This window comes from Morone saxatilis, unplaced genomic scaffold (genome assembly GCF_004916995.1).
Source record: "Morone saxatilis isolate NCDOM2014 unplaced genomic scaffold, NCSU_SB_2.0 Contig23, whole genome shotgun sequence".
Lineage (NCBI taxonomy): Eukaryota > Metazoa > Chordata > Actinopteri > Moronidae > Morone > Morone saxatilis.
In genome coordinates, this window is record NW_023339796.1 from 18,697,128 (window position 1) to 18,714,615 (window position 17,488).

At 39.8% G+C, this 17,488-nt stretch overlaps 1 protein-coding gene across 1 annotated transcript in view; it reads left to right on the plus strand.

The window, feature by feature from the left end:
• Positions 1-852: 852 nt before the first annotated feature.
• The window catches only part of LOC118335263 (unconventional myosin-VIIb-like), a gene marked incomplete at its 5' end in the record, with an annotated part of 18,845 nt that continues 2,209 nt past the window's right edge, over positions 853-17,488 (plus strand). Inside the window, 42 exons of the mRNA XM_035671508.1 lie at positions 853-870; positions 1,091-1,192; positions 1,295-1,447; positions 2,238-2,306; positions 2,420-2,535; positions 2,632-2,759; positions 2,904-3,046; positions 3,282-3,395; positions 3,496-3,649; positions 3,994-4,070; positions 4,160-4,279; positions 4,624-4,766; positions 4,857-5,067; positions 5,208-5,343; positions 5,420-5,586; positions 5,713-5,853; positions 6,738-6,896; positions 7,140-7,232; positions 7,515-7,609; positions 7,790-7,874; positions 7,971-8,072; positions 8,656-8,772; positions 9,186-9,404; positions 9,522-9,779; positions 9,872-10,024; positions 10,524-10,589; positions 10,697-10,821; positions 11,011-11,137; positions 11,699-11,818; positions 11,985-12,158; positions 12,338-12,565; positions 13,323-13,490; positions 13,652-13,769; positions 14,061-14,187; positions 14,292-14,458; positions 14,587-14,768; positions 14,960-15,069; positions 15,248-15,399; positions 15,761-15,914; positions 16,006-16,161; positions 16,677-16,782; positions 17,190-17,303. Of these exons, the coding sequence (XP_035527401.1) occupies positions 853-870; positions 1,091-1,192; positions 1,295-1,447; positions 2,238-2,306; positions 2,420-2,535; positions 2,632-2,759; positions 2,904-3,046; positions 3,282-3,395; positions 3,496-3,649; positions 3,994-4,070; positions 4,160-4,279; positions 4,624-4,766; positions 4,857-5,067; positions 5,208-5,343; positions 5,420-5,586; positions 5,713-5,853; positions 6,738-6,896; positions 7,140-7,232; positions 7,515-7,609; positions 7,790-7,874; positions 7,971-8,072; positions 8,656-8,772; positions 9,186-9,404; positions 9,522-9,779; positions 9,872-10,024; positions 10,524-10,589; positions 10,697-10,821; positions 11,011-11,137; positions 11,699-11,818; positions 11,985-12,158; positions 12,338-12,565; positions 13,323-13,490; positions 13,652-13,769; positions 14,061-14,187; positions 14,292-14,458; positions 14,587-14,768; positions 14,960-15,069; positions 15,248-15,399; positions 15,761-15,914; positions 16,006-16,161; positions 16,677-16,782; positions 17,190-17,303 (5,667 nt within the window). The remainder of the gene's footprint in view (positions 871-1,090; positions 1,193-1,294; positions 1,448-2,237; positions 2,307-2,419; positions 2,536-2,631; positions 2,760-2,903; positions 3,047-3,281; positions 3,396-3,495; positions 3,650-3,993; positions 4,071-4,159; positions 4,280-4,623; positions 4,767-4,856; positions 5,068-5,207; positions 5,344-5,419; positions 5,587-5,712; positions 5,854-6,737; positions 6,897-7,139; positions 7,233-7,514; positions 7,610-7,789; positions 7,875-7,970; positions 8,073-8,655; positions 8,773-9,185; positions 9,405-9,521; positions 9,780-9,871; positions 10,025-10,523; positions 10,590-10,696; positions 10,822-11,010; positions 11,138-11,698; positions 11,819-11,984; positions 12,159-12,337; positions 12,566-13,322; positions 13,491-13,651; positions 13,770-14,060; positions 14,188-14,291; positions 14,459-14,586; positions 14,769-14,959; positions 15,070-15,247; positions 15,400-15,760; positions 15,915-16,005; positions 16,162-16,676; positions 16,783-17,189; positions 17,304-17,488) is intronic.

Sequence of the window (17,488 nt, forward strand, 5' to 3'; positions counted from 1 at the left end):
TTTTACAACTTTGAACCTGACACTAACTTCGTCATGTAGTGAAATTAGCAGTTTATAGAATTTCATTACAATTTATTTTTGACAGCAGAAGATCTTTACTGCCACATAATGCCCACAATATTCAAATGGAATAGTAAGGTAGTTCATTTAATCTCATATTTACATCTTTATTGCAGTAACAGTTCGTGAGATGCCCAGCAGTGTCAGATTTACACAACCAGGGTCCAAAGTCTGCACATAAATTCATTACAACACTCACCCCATGGTCGTGATGGATCTATAATAAGGTCACTTATATAAAGAGTTATTTAATATTAATATATGAATGTGCTGCTATTGCTCTAAAATAGTCTCAGAATTGTATTTGAGGATCATGACTGTAAGTGATTGTTTATATAAGACTTTCTGAGAAGATTTCCCGTCAGAAAGGACAATCAGGGATCAATGAGGACAGGAAGACTCCCCCTTGATGACGAGACACACGCACCTATTCGTAAGCTGTGGGTTTATTTTTTCCTCTCAGTCACTCGGTTCAAAGTCAAAGTGCCATAAAATTGTAGAGAGTTGTTTCCTCCTTGCTCACAGTGAGACAGATTGAGGAGGGCATCAAGGCAAACAGCAGCTCCACAGCCGGCTTAAAGAGTGGAAATTAATGAAGATCACTGATAAAAAGGATTGCTAGGTAGACCGCTTGACTGTTTTGTGTGTGTTACATTAAATGCCTTGTTATTCTGTTAACTTTAACCAGTGGTATTGAGCACAACAGTGCTGATGAGCTTGAAGCGTTTTGATGGAGTTAATCACTTTTTCCTTTGCCGTTTCTTTATTTAGGGAGTGGAGAAAAGCTGAAAATTGGTGATGCTGAGAAAGGTAAGGCTGACAGAAGTCAGAAACTTTTATTGATAAAGTGTTGCTTTCCAGAAAGCATCATATCATTCAGTTGTTCCTGGATGTCACCATTCCCGGCAGTCATTCATTCAAGGAAATACTGTAAACTGAAACTTCATAAATTCTGTATTCTGAGGAACATTAAAACACAAAACAATTTTAGTGGATTTATTAACATATTTACTGTTGTCTGTATTTTCAGGGGGAGTGGGTTTGGGTGGACTCGGACATCGGGGTCCCCATTGGAGCGAGGGTCAAAGTAACACCATCTGGCCAGCGGTTACTGGTGAACGATGAGGGAAAGGTAAAAAATGAAGATGTCAACGTATGTCATTCACATCAAGCTTCATAAAACATTTTCAGGCTGCAAACGTTTGGTTTCATTTCTCGCTTTGATCTCTCTCAGGAGCAGAGTCTGTCCCAGGAGCAGGAAGCTTCTCTCAAGATCATGCACCCTACATCAGTGGAGGGTGTGGAAGACATGATCAAACTGGGAGACATGACCGAGGCCGGCCTCCTCAGGAACCTGCTGCTTCGACACAAACAAGGCATCATTTATGTAAGGCACATGTGGAACACACTAACTGTAGTCTGCCTTTAAAAGTAAGCAACCTAATTCATTAATTCACCCCACTTTTGCAAGTGCAGTTTCAGCCTGGGTGATTCTTGATAACAGTAACTGACTTGTTTGATTACTGGAAAATTTTGAAATAATGTCACCAAATTAAAGGACAATCTTTAAATAAGGTTAATTCTTTTCATTGAAAGCAAGCTAAATGATCTCATTCTATTTGTTACACTTGGTTTTAATGGGCTGGTTCATTGTTTTTCCCAGCTTTGAGTTATTGGCCTTATAGATTTGGTTCAATACAGGTCAATGGAATTTTATTTGTGGTCAAAATACCAAAAAATGACATTTCTAGAAGCAATGGAGGGCTTCCTCAGAAGGATAATGCACAGTCCTTGCTGTGGAACACATTTACTTTGAGCACTTAAAAAACCTGAACGTCAATTCGATTATTATTATAAACTAAATTGCGTACTGTAGAGTGTGCTACTCATTCAAATATGTGACATTTTCTGGTGTTACATGTTCTTCATGAATCTGTTAAACTTACAAAAATACTTTGAAAATCTTTAATAAATTAATTTCACACACCATTGTATTGGGGTGGCAGCAAAAATGTCAGAAGCTGGTATTCTCTTACCCCCAACAGGGGTAAGGGAGGAAATTTGTTTTTTTGTGTGCCATTTGGATGATCTGAACTCCACAACAGACTAAATGCCTTAAATCAGTCACTTTATTTTAAGCTGACAGTTCTTACACAGCCCTTTTTTTCTGATTGTAGACCTACACAGGCTCTGTGCTGGTGGCAGTAAACCCATACCAGGATTTTCCATTATATTCAGCTGACCAGGTAACATTCATTACTGAGGTACTACAGTTGCAGATCATTTCCAATGTATCATTTAATCTCTTTGTGAAAGATCGCAGTGATGTGTTAAATGTGTGTTTCCTGTTGTCATTCAGGTGAAGTTGTACCACAGTAGAAAGCTGGGGGAACTCCCTCCGCACATCTTTGCCATCGCTGAAGCCTGCTACAGTAACATGACCCGCCATCTCAGGAACCAGTGCTGCATCATCAGGTCAGAATAAATCACTCCTGTTAACTGTTGGTCATACACAGTCTTAAATAGAATAAATGTGTCAGGTGTTTCATTCCTTCTGTCTTTTTTTCTCAGTGGGGAATCCGGAGCAGGGAAGACAGAAAGCACTAAGCTGATCCTTCAGTACTTGGCAGCAGTCAGCGGCGAGCTCTCTGAACAACGTCTTGAACAGCAGATCCTGGAGTCCAACCCAATACTAGAAGGTACAACTTTACTTCACTAATGCCAAGACATACTCAAGAGACAAGCAACAGCTGTCTTTTGAGAACACACACACACAAAGTGGTTGAAAGACAAAAAAGCAATCAATGCCAAGTGTTCAAACAACCCTGTTTTGTCTCGTACAGCGTTTGGAAATGCTAAAACAATCCGCAATGACAACTCAAGTCGCTTTGGGAAATATTTGGAGATCTTCTTCAATAAGGACGGAGTGATTGAAGGTGCTCGCGTAGAACAGTATCTTCTGGAGAAGTCTCGTGTCTGCCATCAGGTGAGGTGGCTTTATCCTAACAAACCCACTAATCTCTCCAGTGGGCCACTCTGTACTGTAAACCTATAAAAACAGGGCTGCTTAAATAAACATGCTGTTATCATGGGCAACATGTACTCAGGGCATGTGGAGACAGGAGACCATGTGTTAAATGTTGAATTGATAGAAAAATGAAACCTTTCAAACACCTTTACTTTTTTGCAACAATTATTTACTTTTTACTCCACAACCTCAGGCCCTGGAGGAGAGAAACTACCACATGTTTTACTGCATGCTGGCAGGAGTCACAGCTGAGGAGAAGAAGCTTTTGAGCCTTGGACATGCTAAGGAATACAAATTCCTCACCAAGGTATTACAACCTGCTGCTCATTTTGTCACCTTAACCAAAATAAATGACATATCGTCTACATACGGTGAGTGATCTAAACCTTCCCCCTGGTGTGCTGTAGGGCGGCTGTATCGTGTGTGGAGGCAGGGAAGATGCCAAAGACTACAAGCGTATTTGCTCTGCGATGAAAATCCTGACCTTCTCAGAAAGCCAGTGTCAGGATATCCTCAAGCTGCTGGCAGCCATATTACACCTGGGAAATGTCTCCTTCGAGGGTGAGAGCACGCAGAGACTATCTGAACATTTTAGATTGTTGTGTTTAGTTTTAAGTGCAATACCTCACTCTGATATGTAGTGGAGTAGAAGTTATAAGTAGCATAAAATGGACGAACTCAAGTACAGTACCTCAAAATTATATCTAAAGATCCTCTCTCTTAAAATCAGTTCCACTTTCAGCACACTGTAGGAACTACTTTTGAGTGTAGGGGGACTTTAAATACTTCAGTAAATGTATTATGGAGTTATATTCCACCGCTAGATGTGATCTTGACTGCCTTTGCAATAATGCATATTATGATAATGATAATGCAATAATGAGCTATTGTTGTGTTCCCACCAGCCAACACACAAAATAACTTGGAAACCAGTGATGTCAGCAAGTCACAACACTTCAGTATCGCAGCGTCTCTGCTGGAGGTGAGCACTTTCTTGTCTACACAAAACCTGATTAACAGATCATCGTTGTTGAGCATTGAATTATGAAGTTTCTGTCTGTTTTTCTAAAGGTCCACAAGTCTTCCCTGGCGTCAAGTTTGACACACCGTTCCTTCATGACCAACAGAGAGAAGGTGACCAAACCCCTCAGCTGCGAGCAGGCTTCTGACTGCAGAGACGCCTTTGTCAAGGTAATGAAACTCACCCAGTGATGGTAAATCAGAGAGTCACGCACTTCCTTATTGGAGCCTGATGCAGGATGAAAGGAAAATTAGCTCATAAATGTTAAGTACTGACTTTGACAGTGTCGTAATTCACCAACAGCAGATGATCAGAATAACTAAGAACGTTATAAATACATTTACACATTTAAAAGTGGAGCATGCAGATACAGCATGTTAAGAGATAGGGAATCCAGAAATTTTAACAAACAACCATCCAGTCACAAATACACTTCAGTCCCCAATATTCCTCAATTTATTTGGACCAATTATTGATATGCTGAGAAGATAGTAATTTGTGTCTTTTCTTTCAGGCAATCTACAATAAGCTGTTCATCTGGATCGTTGGGAAAATCAACGGCGTCATCCATAAAAGGATGACCAAAAGCCCCAAATCCTCTTTCCTGTCCATCGGCCTGCTTGATATCTTTGGCTTTGAAAACTTCAGGACGAACAGGTCAGGATATTTTCTTCATCCTTTAGAGTAAGCGTATCACACCTCTACAGTTGTATAAAACTGAACAAACGTCACCCTGTTGATTCACAGCTTTGAGCAGTTGTGCATTAATTTTGCCAACGAGAAGCTTCAGCAGTTCTTCGTGGGCCACATCTTCAAGCTGGAGCAGAAGGAGTACATGAAGGAGGGCATTGTGTGGGATAACATCAATTTTAGTGACAATCAGAACATCCTGGATCTCCTGGCTGGGACACCTTGTAACCTCCTGGCTCTGATTGATGAAGAAAGCCATTTTCCAAAGGTGCTGCCGCTACGCTGTGTTGCTTATTCATCCATTCACAAACACAATTGTAGAAATGTTGCTTTTTACTGCAAATTGTGCCAGTTCAGTAAATTATCTGTGCTTGTTTTTAATCCAAAGTACTGTTTGCTGTGTCACAGGGCTCAGACGTCACTATGCTATATAAGATGAACAAGCAACACAAAGGGAATAAGATCTACATCGCCTCAAAAAGTGAACATGACACAGACTTTGGGATTCGCCACTATGCAGGAGTGGTTCACTACGACTCCAAAGGTATAAAAGTAAAGTCCAACTAAAGACTAAATGCCAGCTGTGAGGTGCGCAGTACTGATGCTTTTTTTCCGTTAAGGGTTCCTGGAAAAGAACAGAGATGCCGTCAGTTCTGACATAATCAAGATGGTTGATGTGTCCACCAATAAGCTGCTTCGTGGGATATTTGAGACTGAGCTTTCAACCAATGGAGTGAAGATCAGTAACAACAAGAAGGTCATCATAACACCTAAGAGCTCCCTACGGGTATGAAAGAATAACCTCATCAGCATGTGATTTAGTTTTATATTGCTACATACATCTTTTCTTTTCTTAAGTGAAATCTATTCCACTGTATTGCTGACTTTAGTCTCCTCTCTATCGTCCGTACAGGCCCAGAGTGACAACCGCAAACAAGTGGTGACACTGAGCGGTCAGTTCCGTCAGTCTCTGGACTCCCTCATGAAGGCTCTGTCCACCTGCCATCCTTTTTTCATCCGCTGCTTCAAACCCAACAATGACAAGCAGTCTAAGGTGAATGACACAAGAGCAACTACCGCAGTATAGATGGCCAGAGTAACACACACCAGTTGCTATGTGTAGAATTAAGTGTGTGCAAGTGTTTGATGTTGAATATGAAGTGTGAAGATGTTGCTATGAATCTACCTCCCCCATCTGCATTTGTTTCTCTGGCCTTTGGTTTAATTAAAGAGGATAAAAAAAAATTTCCCATCTGCCTCTCAGCCCCTCTACAACCTGCCCTTGCGCTGGATAAACAACAACCCTTTCCTGTTTTCTGCCATAAAGAAATTGAGCTAATTTCCTGGAAAATATAACCTACTAACACACAGTGTTGGGTGGCAACTGGGAAGCTTACTCAACTTTAAATTTTGTGCAAGTTATTTTCCATCTAGATTTAGCCACGCTAGCGCTGTGGCTCTGGAGATAGAAATCTGGTCTGGTCTGTCAGTCCACCACTTTGGTCCTGAATGAAATATAATATAACAGTGGATTGCCATGAAACTTTGCACAGAGATTCATGGTGTCTAGAGGAGATATCCTACTACTATCCTACTACTTCTCTGAGTTTTCTTTATATGCCACTAGCAGGTCAAGGTTTTTACTTATCCTGTGAAATATCTCAACATCTGCTTGACAGATTGGCCCAATATTTTCTATAGACATTCACGGTCCCCTGACAAGAGTTTTCCTCTAGCACCACTTTGAATTATTTCCATCAGTCACAGCTGTACTTGCTAAACTTGCATGTTAGCTTGTTAGCATGCCTCTCAAATGTATACATATATTATTTTCTTGTGCCTGAAAATAATATAACAATAATGCTTACAAAACAGCTGACTTGAAGAAGTAATTTTGCTGTTGATATGACACCACCACTTTAACCTGCTCTCCTCCAGTTGTTTGACAGAGAGCTGTGTATGCGTCAGCTAAGATACTCCGGCATGATGGACACCATCCGCATCCGGAAGCTGGGATACCCAATTCGCCACACCTTTGGAGAATTCCTGAAGCGCTACAGGGTGCTCCTGAAGACGACCATCTGTGACCCCAAATCTGTTAGTCATGATATTGTCCTGCTGATGATCATACTTTACAATGTGGACAGTTTATTTCATAGATTCAGTGTCATATTTGTCAAATCTAAAATGTTATTGCTAAATGTCACTCAGGATAATACTGTGCATGTCATTATTATAGCCACAAAGATGGCTTCCTTCTGTATTATCTTTCCCCTGGAGGGATTTGTACTGTCATTAGCATCTCTTCAGCATCAAATAAATTCTTTATTGTCTCTCCAGGAGACAGCTGCTGCCTGTTGTGAAGCCATCTGCAAGACAGTGATTAAAGGAGAGGATGAGTGGAAAATAGGCAGCACCAAGATCTTCCTGAGGGTGAAGAAAACTTATAATTCAAACCATGTTTCACTACAGCTTTTCTCTGTTATTTTGACATGGCAGAGCATCACTGTATATTAACATTAAACAGTATTAACTGGCACTGTTAAAGTAGTATCAGTATTAATATGAACCAGATCAGCACCTACTGTTGTTCAGTTATTACTGTATGCTGCCATTGACTGTGATTTAGAAGACTTAATCTTGGAACATGATTGCATTTGGTTGCATGGATTTTCTGGACAAATCAAAAATTTGTCTTCTTTCACTTTGTTTCAGGACGCCCACGATGCTGTCCTGGAACGGCTGAGGGAACAAGAGCTCAGCAGGATAGCTCTGGTGATCCAGAGGGTCATGATGGGACATAAAGACAGGTCAGATTTCACTGAGGTCATGAGTACAATACATTATCTTTGTTAACATGAAACAGGTATGAGTATTATTATACTGTAGCTATGGACAAGTAGGGTGTTATCAAAAAATACAGTGTGAGACAGTGTGTGACAAAGGTTGAGTGAGGAGTATGTTTCTCTTTCCTTTCCCACTTTTTGTAGAAAGTCTTTTCTGAAGAAGCGGAGGGCAGCGGTGGTGTTGCAGAAACGCTGGAGAGCTTACAGAGAGGCGAAAGTGCGAAGAAAGGTCTGACTCTTATTAATAACCTTTAAGAGAACTCCTTGATGTTTGCTAGGAAAGTCCAGTGACCTTATACTTTGTTTCTGACCTTGCTCCACCCAGATCAAGCTTGGCTTTGAACGGCTGGCATCAAAGATTCGTAGTCGGAAGCTCCGGTTACTGTACCAAAGACAGCAGGCAGCAGCACTCACAATACAAACCCAGGCATGTACTGTACATACAGATAAATTAGCTAGCTAGTGTAGATTTACTCTTTGTTTGATGTACCAAAGTTAAAAGTAAATGTGGCTATTGTAACATATGTTTACTATATCTATATATAAATTATATATTATATGTACATTTGAACATCATTTCAAAAATATATAAGAATTTTCATGTGTATACAAGTGTTTTTAATACTTCTGATATATTAGTATATTTGTGTATCATTGAAATATATGTTGAATACTGTATATTACAGGACACTGGAAATGCATTAGAGATGTTTAAATTATTATTTTTCTTTAACATGCATTCTACAAGTGTTGTTCATGTTTTTAAAATTCTTTTTAAATGTAATACTATTTAGTAAAATGTTTTTTTAGAAATGGAAATGAATTTGATTATTTTATCTGCTGAATCTATTTTAAATTGCACACCTATTTTTACTATTATTACACAGAAGCAAAAACGACACCTTGATAGATAGAACATTTGCAACACAAAAACACAAACTTACATATTGTAAATATTAATAAGCATATTCATATAATTTAATAATATGATCATTTGTGATAAACTGTAGCTACGGGGCTACCGGGCGAGGAAGAGCTGCAAACAGAAGAGAGAGGCTGTCATACTGCTGCAGGCTTACACCAGAGGAATGCTGGCCAGAAAAACAGCACAGGAGATGAGGAATGATGTAAGTCTTTAAACTGGAAATATAATGAATGTCAAGAAATAATTTTTTTGAAATAAAATAATATTTAAAAATAAATTATTTGATTAACATTTGGGATTTTTTAACATGCATTCTACAAGTGTGGTTTATGGGAATGACGTTAGTCTTGAAACTGGAAATAACATAACAAATGTCAAGACGTTTTTTAGAAATAAAATAAAATTTAAAAATCAATTAGGATTTTTTATACTGCTGCAGGTTTACACCAGAGGAAGGCTGGTCAGAAGAACAGCACAATAGAAGAAGAAGAATGTCAGTCTTGAAACTGGAAATGACGAATTAGGAATGTCAAGAAATATGTGTGTTGCATTCTGAATACAGACACTTTTTCACCTCCTCTTTCTCTACCCTCTCTCCACCCAACCCCCTGACAGGCCTACGTTTTACGCATAGCAAAAGAGAACCAAGAACAAATTGCCAAAGATCTTCAGGAGCGACTGAAAAAAGTTATTGCCCAGTCTCCTCAAGCTGTAGAGGAGCCTGAGCCGATCGTTGAACATGATTCAGGGGAGAGTATGATCTCGTATGATCTCCAGCCCACACCTCCTGTGGAAGTGGTCAAAAAGAAAGCACTAGAATCAGATGAATTTGAGGTTTGTTGATATTTTTGTTGTGTAATCCACTTATGTGACGTTAACAAATATTCTATATTTAATCATATATAATTCATTTACTGACTGTATGATATTAATTCTCCTTTGACTGTTAAGAAGAGGAGGATCGTGCCAGAGCCGGTGAAAGAAACCTCTGTTAAGACCTTAGTGCCAGAAATCATAATTTCACCCTCACCCTCAACAACTCCTACCCCATCGCTGGAGGAGGATGATGATGAGTTTGATGATGGCAGCGATGAGTTTTCGTTCCACAAGTTCAGCATCCTGCACTTCCAGGGCAAGGCTAGCCACATGCACATCAACCAGAGACTCAGGCAGCCTCTTCTGCGCCATGATGATGAGGGCGATGTGCTGGTGAGAGGACAGAGAGCAAAGAGGGGCAGCTTCAAGGGATTTTCATCTTTTTCCAAAACTCACTCCCAGTTTCTCCTCTCATTTTTCTCCAGGCATGTCAGACTGTATGCTGGATTATAATGCGTTTCATGGGGGACCTACCAGAACCAAAATCTCCAGACACAGTGTCTCATGTGTCCAGCACCATCTCACGTCTGACTCATAGGCAGAACAGGAGGCTGAGCAATCTAGTGGGACTGGACCAGGTAACATAGTCACACTATTACATGTCAAAAGTAAGATAATAACAGTACATTGTGCTGCCAGGCATGACTCATGGTGGTTAGAAGTAGATTCTATAATAAATAATGAGAGTTTATACAGTATGTAAATGGCTTTTGAAGATGCCAGTACCAAAATATAATCCATAATATACTCTGTGGAAGTGTATTGTCTTAACATTTCACTGGATTTATTTTAAAAGTATAGAATGGAAAAGCCTCTGGAAAAATATCTTAACCATGGGACACACACACACAATAATAATGAAACATGTTTATGTATACTTAGAAACGTAGAAACCATTACAGACTGCATTATAATAATTTGAATTTGCAGTGGACAACCAGTGCTTTAGTGGCAAACCCAATATATTGACCCAACTGTATTAAAAACATCTTATTTTCTGCCACTGAATAATACAGAAGATCAGCATGAATGTCAGACAGAAATCTTACCTCCAATTTTCATGTCTTTTCGGAATAGAAAATACTGAGGAAGAACAAGAAAAAGTTTGGAGGAAACAGAAGAGCTTCTGCTATTCTTGAGGAGGTCAGCACTAATATTGCTACAATATTCAATCATTCCATCATTATTTCTGTCTCGAGTCATTAAGCGTGCCGTATGCTAATTGTTCTTTTTGTTGACATCTTTACCAGCCTGAGAACTTCACAGAGGATGAGGACATTTTGATCGGAGAGGGTCCTACACTTGATCGGCCACTTTCAGCCCAGGAAAAACTCAACATTATCATTGGATATGCTCTATCAAGACGAGACATAAGGTCAAAAATGTTCACATGATGGGGGGGAAACAAACATGTCTGTTATAATGGAGACACATTGCACAGGCTTATAATGTCAGAATTATCTTATTCTGGTGTGTTTCTTTTGTCCTTATTTAACATTTTTATTAATTTTAACATTGGTTGTCACTGTTTTTGCCTTTCTCTCATGTTTCTCTACCTATGCAGGGATGAGATTTACTGCCAGATCTGTAAGCAGCTGGTGAACAATAAGAACAGGAAAAGCCGTATGCAAGGCTGGAACCTTCTTTCCATCTGTCTTGGAATTTTCCCCCCGACAGTTCTCTTCATGAAGGTCAGTCTGCAGCAAGTCATTCAGTAATGCAGCAGCTTGAAATCAACAGCAGCCTGTTTGATGTAATATTAAAGAGTATTTTAGAGTTTTTTAGAGGTTATCCCTCCTCCTTCAATAATAAAGATGATAAACATGTTGCTTCTCCTTGTAGTTCATGGCCACCTGCTGTGCTGATATGAACAAAGTAGTAAAAAAAGATAAGATAAAAAAAACTCACGGTAAAATGTAGATAAAGAGTCCAATTGCAAACATCCTCCCATAAAAATTGAAAAAGCTAACGTTAAATATGGCAATAATAGACACCTTTACTCATTGTATATCCTTATCATCTCCTGCAACCTGAAATGTATGTACGTTCAATGCAGTCAAATGTTCTGGATGTGTTGTAGTTTACTTTGTTATAATTTTGGGTGTCTTTTCTACTGTTTATATGAATTAATAAAATAGATGTAATTCTGTAAACATAGAGACTCTGTATCTTTCATGACATAGAAAATGTCCATTTCCTCTAATTCTGCAATATATTTAATTAACCCTGTTCTGTTCTCCTCTGTCCTTCAGTATCTGGAGAATTTTGTCCGCAAAGGGCCAAGTGGTTACGGAGAGTATTGTAGTGAGCGCCTGCGTCGCATCGTAGCCAATGGAGAAAGGAAAGAGTTGCCCTGTTGGATAGAGCTACAGGTAGAGTCACATTTTTGTTCTTTATTTATTTAATTTAGTAACTTGACAGTATTAAGTAAGACTTTCTCGTGCAGCAAACTTCACATCAATTGGCTACAAAATTCAAAATAATTGGATTGTTTTCTTGATTTAAATCCAGTCTCCTCTTCCTTCTCCCTAATGACAGGCTGCCAAGTCCAAGGAGCCCATAGATGTGTCTGTGGCTCTAATTGACGACCGAACTGTCAGTCTACACCTGGACTCAGCCTCCACTTCTGCTGAAGTCTGCCAAGCTTTAGCTAACAAGATCAATCTTCGAGACACATATGGATTCTCCCTGTACATCACTCTCTTTGAAAAAGTGAGCTTTACTTCCTGTCTCTTGTCTCATCATAACCATTCAGACCTCCATTTGCATACAGATGTGTGCATCCTTTGGTTGTCCCATATACTGTGAACATAGTTTTGAAATGTTGTTTAATCACTGCTAAATCACAGTACAAAAGATTGTAGAGAACCATGTTGGTCTTTCGTCACCAGATGTGGTCTCTGGGCAGCTGTGGAAAGCATGTGTTGGATGCAGTGTCTCAGTGCGAGCAGGAGATGAGGAGGCAGGGCAAGGAGGAGAAGAACACCCCCTGGAAGCTCTCCATCCGCAAGGAAATGTTCACACCTTGGCATGACTGCTCAATAGACCCGATCAGCACGGATCTCATCTACAGACAGGCCGTCAAGGGAATCAAGTCCGGAGAGTACACCAATGAGAAGGTGAGGTTTTAATATGGTAAAGTATCAGTGCTTTAGGCCAAAATAGAACTTCCCCTTGGTGTGATCAAATAATAATCTTGAGGTTAGCATCCCACTAGTCTTGTCTCTGGTTGACCAGCTTTGTTAAGGCCAGCAAAGCTCTCTCTGCCAGTCAAGTGTAGTGGCTCATAAGTAATGAGTTTTGCTAGCATTTTGAAACTTCGAGCTGCTCTAATCAATATTTTTATATTAACAGTGGGTCAAATTATTATCTCTAATGTGACGGGTTGCTCATAGTTATGAACCCACAGAGAATTCTCTCCTGGCTTTACAGTTCCCCTCAGCTCTACAGAGCATTTTAGCATCTTTCAGTTAATTGTTTTGGTTTTACAGCCTGCAGCTTTACTGTTTTGTTTCACCCTCATTGATTGTTGTAGTCAGTGTTGTTTGAAGCAGCAGGAGCAGCTGTTTTCAGGGTAAATCTCTAAAAACCCACTATATGCTACCTTCCCAGCACCAAGTTAGTAACTAGCTGGTGAATATAATGAAGCGTTAAACAGCCAAAGACACAGATACTTCTTTAAGGAATTGGTTGTTAATAGCTTTTTTTTTATTTCCAAAAATGAAAAAAAAAAATTACTCGACACAAGCAGGGAAAATTTACTTTTGCTTTGCTTAAAACAAAGTGAAAAGGTTAAATTATATCAATGCCAAATCCAAAAAGCAATAAACCACTTTGTGTAAACTGTATCCAATAAAAATTTATTGCATCTCTCAGGAGGATGAATATGTCAATCTGGCAGTAAAGCACTATTACATCCAGTTTGGCTCTACACACAACAAAGACAACGTCCGGAAGGTGGTTGAGGAGTTCATCACCACCCCACTTATTGAGAACAAATCTATGACAAAGTGGATCGAACTCATCAGCACAGCATATTTACAGGTATAGTACATTCAGTCAAACTAAAGGAGCTACTGTATGTATTTTACAAACATTAAACAAATGTATGCCATGTGCTGTGTTCAAAATGATTTTCAGTTTGACATCACATGGACATAATAAAGGTGATTCACCTCAGTGTAATTCTTACGTCCTGATCACAGAGTCCTTACGTCAACGGGAAGCAGAGCAAAGAAAGCGTAAAAGGAGAAGTGGTCGACAGCGCCCGACAGAAATGGCCCCTTTACTTCTCCAAGTTTTATGAAGTTACAATGATGTCAGGTCAGTCAACATACAGCTTGTTTTACATACAGGATTTTACTCTCGCAGTATTTTTATCTCAACACCCAGGAATGTCTGTTATGTCTTTGTATCTGTATGACTTCTTCAGATGCTAAACAGCCTATTTTTACTACAGCTGGGCTTATTACAGATGAATGTCACCATGTAATGCAATTAATATGTGAAATATGTATGTGGTGTCACACACTCTGCTATGTTGCTGTGAATTACTTATTTACTCATATTGCCATTTACAGCTCGGCTTATAAAACATCTGCATTCTGTCCACAGGACCTCCTTTGCCCAAAAGCAGGTTTGTTGTGGCTGTAAATTGGAATGGCATCCTCTTCATGGATGGAGGAGACAAGAAACTCCTTGAGCTTCCTTTCTTAGAGATAAAAGAAGTGCATGTGATAAGGTATGGATAACGTTTTTGTTTTTGTTCTGCTAATATAATCGTTTTTGTTGTAATTACTGCTCAAAACATTTCAATTGATTTTTTTATGTTTATAACCTGTCTAGTGAGAGCAATATCATTGCTCAGTCGATGAATTTGGCCACAGTCAGAGGAGAGTTTGTCCTGAAGTCTGGGGAAGCTGAGGACATGGCAGCACTTGTAAAGAATCACCTGGAAGGGCTGAGACAGCGCTCAGTGTACGCACTGGTTCAACAGGATTCTAGCAAAACAGGTAAGAGTCCACAGCATATTCGGGATAGGATAGTAGACTCAAACACACTTGCACATATTAAGTCTGTGCGCACAAGAAATGCACCAAAAAACACACATGCCTCTGTGTCTCTCCCACTCTTTCTGCAGATGACCCCATGTTCCTGGTTTGTAAACGAGGGGACCTGCTGCTGTTGGAGAAAGATGAAGAGTGTACTCCTGATAAGAACTGGATCAGAGCAGCCAACCAGCGGACCAATAGCAGCGGTGCGGTCTATAAGGATGCAGTGCAGTTTCTGCCGACTCTCACTAAGCCCTCTGAAGACATTTTGGTAGAGTTACCTTTAATGTCATACTTTCTAGGGTTATGACAAATAGGGAGAAAGGGAAAAATATGACAAATTGTGTGATATGGAAATATTTCATGGTGAGTTTTTAGGTCTATGGCTGCAGCTGTCGATCCATGATGGCTTACATGAGCCCCCCTTGTGGTGTAACTAATGAACTGTTTCTGACCCATCAGGACCTGCTCAGTCCAGGCCAGAAGAAAGTTTCACTAACACCAAACGCCCCACAGAGAGATGAAACTGTGGCTCCTGTCTCTTTAAAAGAGTTTGCACTTGAGAACTTCAGGTAATATTATCATATGAGTCTCTTTATAATTGGGCACTTTTCAAATATTGAATATTTGTCTGACAGTAAGTCTGATGATGAATGCAGGTTGTTTTAAATACTGCAAAGAGAAAACACTCTTGAAGCAAGCAGGACTAAATCCCAGATGTGCTCACATTGCGTTTCCTCCCCGTCACAGACCTCCAGGTAATGTTGGTCGACAAGGTGCGTCAAGAGGGGTCGGCAAGGAGAAGCTGTGGGTTTGTTCCAAAGAACCTCTTAAACAGCCGCTGATGAAGTACCTGGGCCGCAACTCTGACCTTAGCAACCTCGCCTGCAACGCCTTCACTGATATCCTTGACACTAATGCTTCCCTGTTGCGGATTATGGAGATTTTGAGGGCTTTCCCACTCACATCCCTGTTTTAGTTTTAACAGTTGTAGCATAAAATGTTGAGATACTTTGCTGTTTTGAAACCCTCCAAACTATATTCTGCTGTTTTTACTTCTGTAAGGAGTTCACTAATGCTATGGGGAGAACACTGCTATAAATATTATCACAATATTGTTGATTCCACAGATGAACTGTCTGTAATTTGTACGTTTTTAGAGCAAGGAACCTTGCTGTGCAGAATGAATGAGGGGACTGTGTGTGATACTGACCCTCATCTAGTTTTATTACGGTCTTGTGAGTCCTTAACCTTGGCTGCTACCTATCCTAAAGTACATGGGCGACTACCCCATCAAACATGTTCGCAGTCCCATAGAGCTGACCGACCAGATCTTTGGTCCAGCCACCCAGCATGAAGCTTTGCAGGACGAGATCTACTGCCAGATTATGAGACAGATGACCAACAACAACAACAGGTGCTCCCTCATTGTGCTTGTACTTTTGTGTTTTAAAGAATTCTCCCTAAATCAAGAGGCAACATATCTAATCGCTCTCCATCACTCGCAGGTTGAGCATGGAGCGTGGGTGGCAGCTGATGTGGTTGTGTTCAGGCTTGTTCCCGCCGAGTCCCAATTTGATGAGACACACTCAACGCTTCCTAGAGTCGCGGCCCAGAGACCAGCTGGCTGCTGGCTGCCTGCAGAGGCTGCAGGGGATGCGCAGGTCAGTTAGACATAGCGGATCACATGGAACAAGATGACAACAATCTCCTGTATTGTTGTTGATTACTGGTTGTAGTTAGATGCCACTAAATCCTACACTCTGGTCGTTAAAGTGTTCAGCTGTGATCAAATTCTAAAATGTTGTATTCAGCTGCTGCTAAGATTCAAATCACTTTAGCAATTATTTGCTTCCACAGAAATAAAAGATAAAAAGGGTGTTTTTTTACTGTAAAGGGAGTGTGCAGATTAAAATGTAAGTGACCTCATGTGTTCAAAGAAATGTTTTCCTCTGCTATTTATTCCTGTCAGTTCATTACTGTATTAGTCATAATAAGTAATAGAAATTGTCAGTACATATAAGAAAATCACAGTTTTACACAGCCAATTTGAACAAAATGCTGTTTTCACTGTATAACAGGATAGGACTAATTGGTGTTCTATGGTACATTTTCAATATACTGTATTGTATACACTTATACAATATAATAAATGAATCTGTGTGCTTTGTACCCTCAGTAAGGAGCCCAGGAAGTTTCCTCCCCATCAGGTAGAAGTGGACGCCATCCAACAGAACAGCGCCCAGATCTTCCATAAAGTCCACTTCCCAAATGACACAAATGATGTATGACACAACACTCTCCTCTAAACACTTACATTAGTGTGCTGTGTGCAATTTATATTAACTGGCATTACTACTTTGTATTTACTAATGGAAGGAAGTTGGAGCTATGTATTTTGTGAAATATGCTCATTGAGATAAGCTGGTATATATGTGTAAAATTATGAGCTACAACAGCAGCTGATTTGCTTATCTTTGAAGAAAGACATAGAGAGAAACAGCTAGCTAGACAGATAAAAATCTTTATCAAATTACCATGAGGTTGTCAAGTAAACAAGGAAAAAGAAAGCTAATAAGCGTATTACACAAACTGTGAAACTTTTCCTTTAAGTTGCATATCACCACACAGTGCATTTAGATTTCTCCTTGTACTTACTTGTACTGTACCTATTGTTGTTGCTGTCATGCAGATATTAGAGGTGAAATCAACAACCACAATCAAAGACCTGTGCTACAGTATTGCCTCTGAGCTCAAACTGAGCTCAGCTGACGGATATGGCCTGTTCCTGAAAACACCCAACAAGGTGGGGTTGGGTAATATTCCTGCCGAAGTTTATTATTATTATTATAAGTTTATTTGTCAATTCATAGGTTTTAGCCATTAATTACATTGTCATGTTACATACAAGATGAATATGTTATTAGACATATATTAATTTCTATGTGAGCGTAAGGGGACATTTTGTGGTTTGGTTTCTCCCAAACTCTC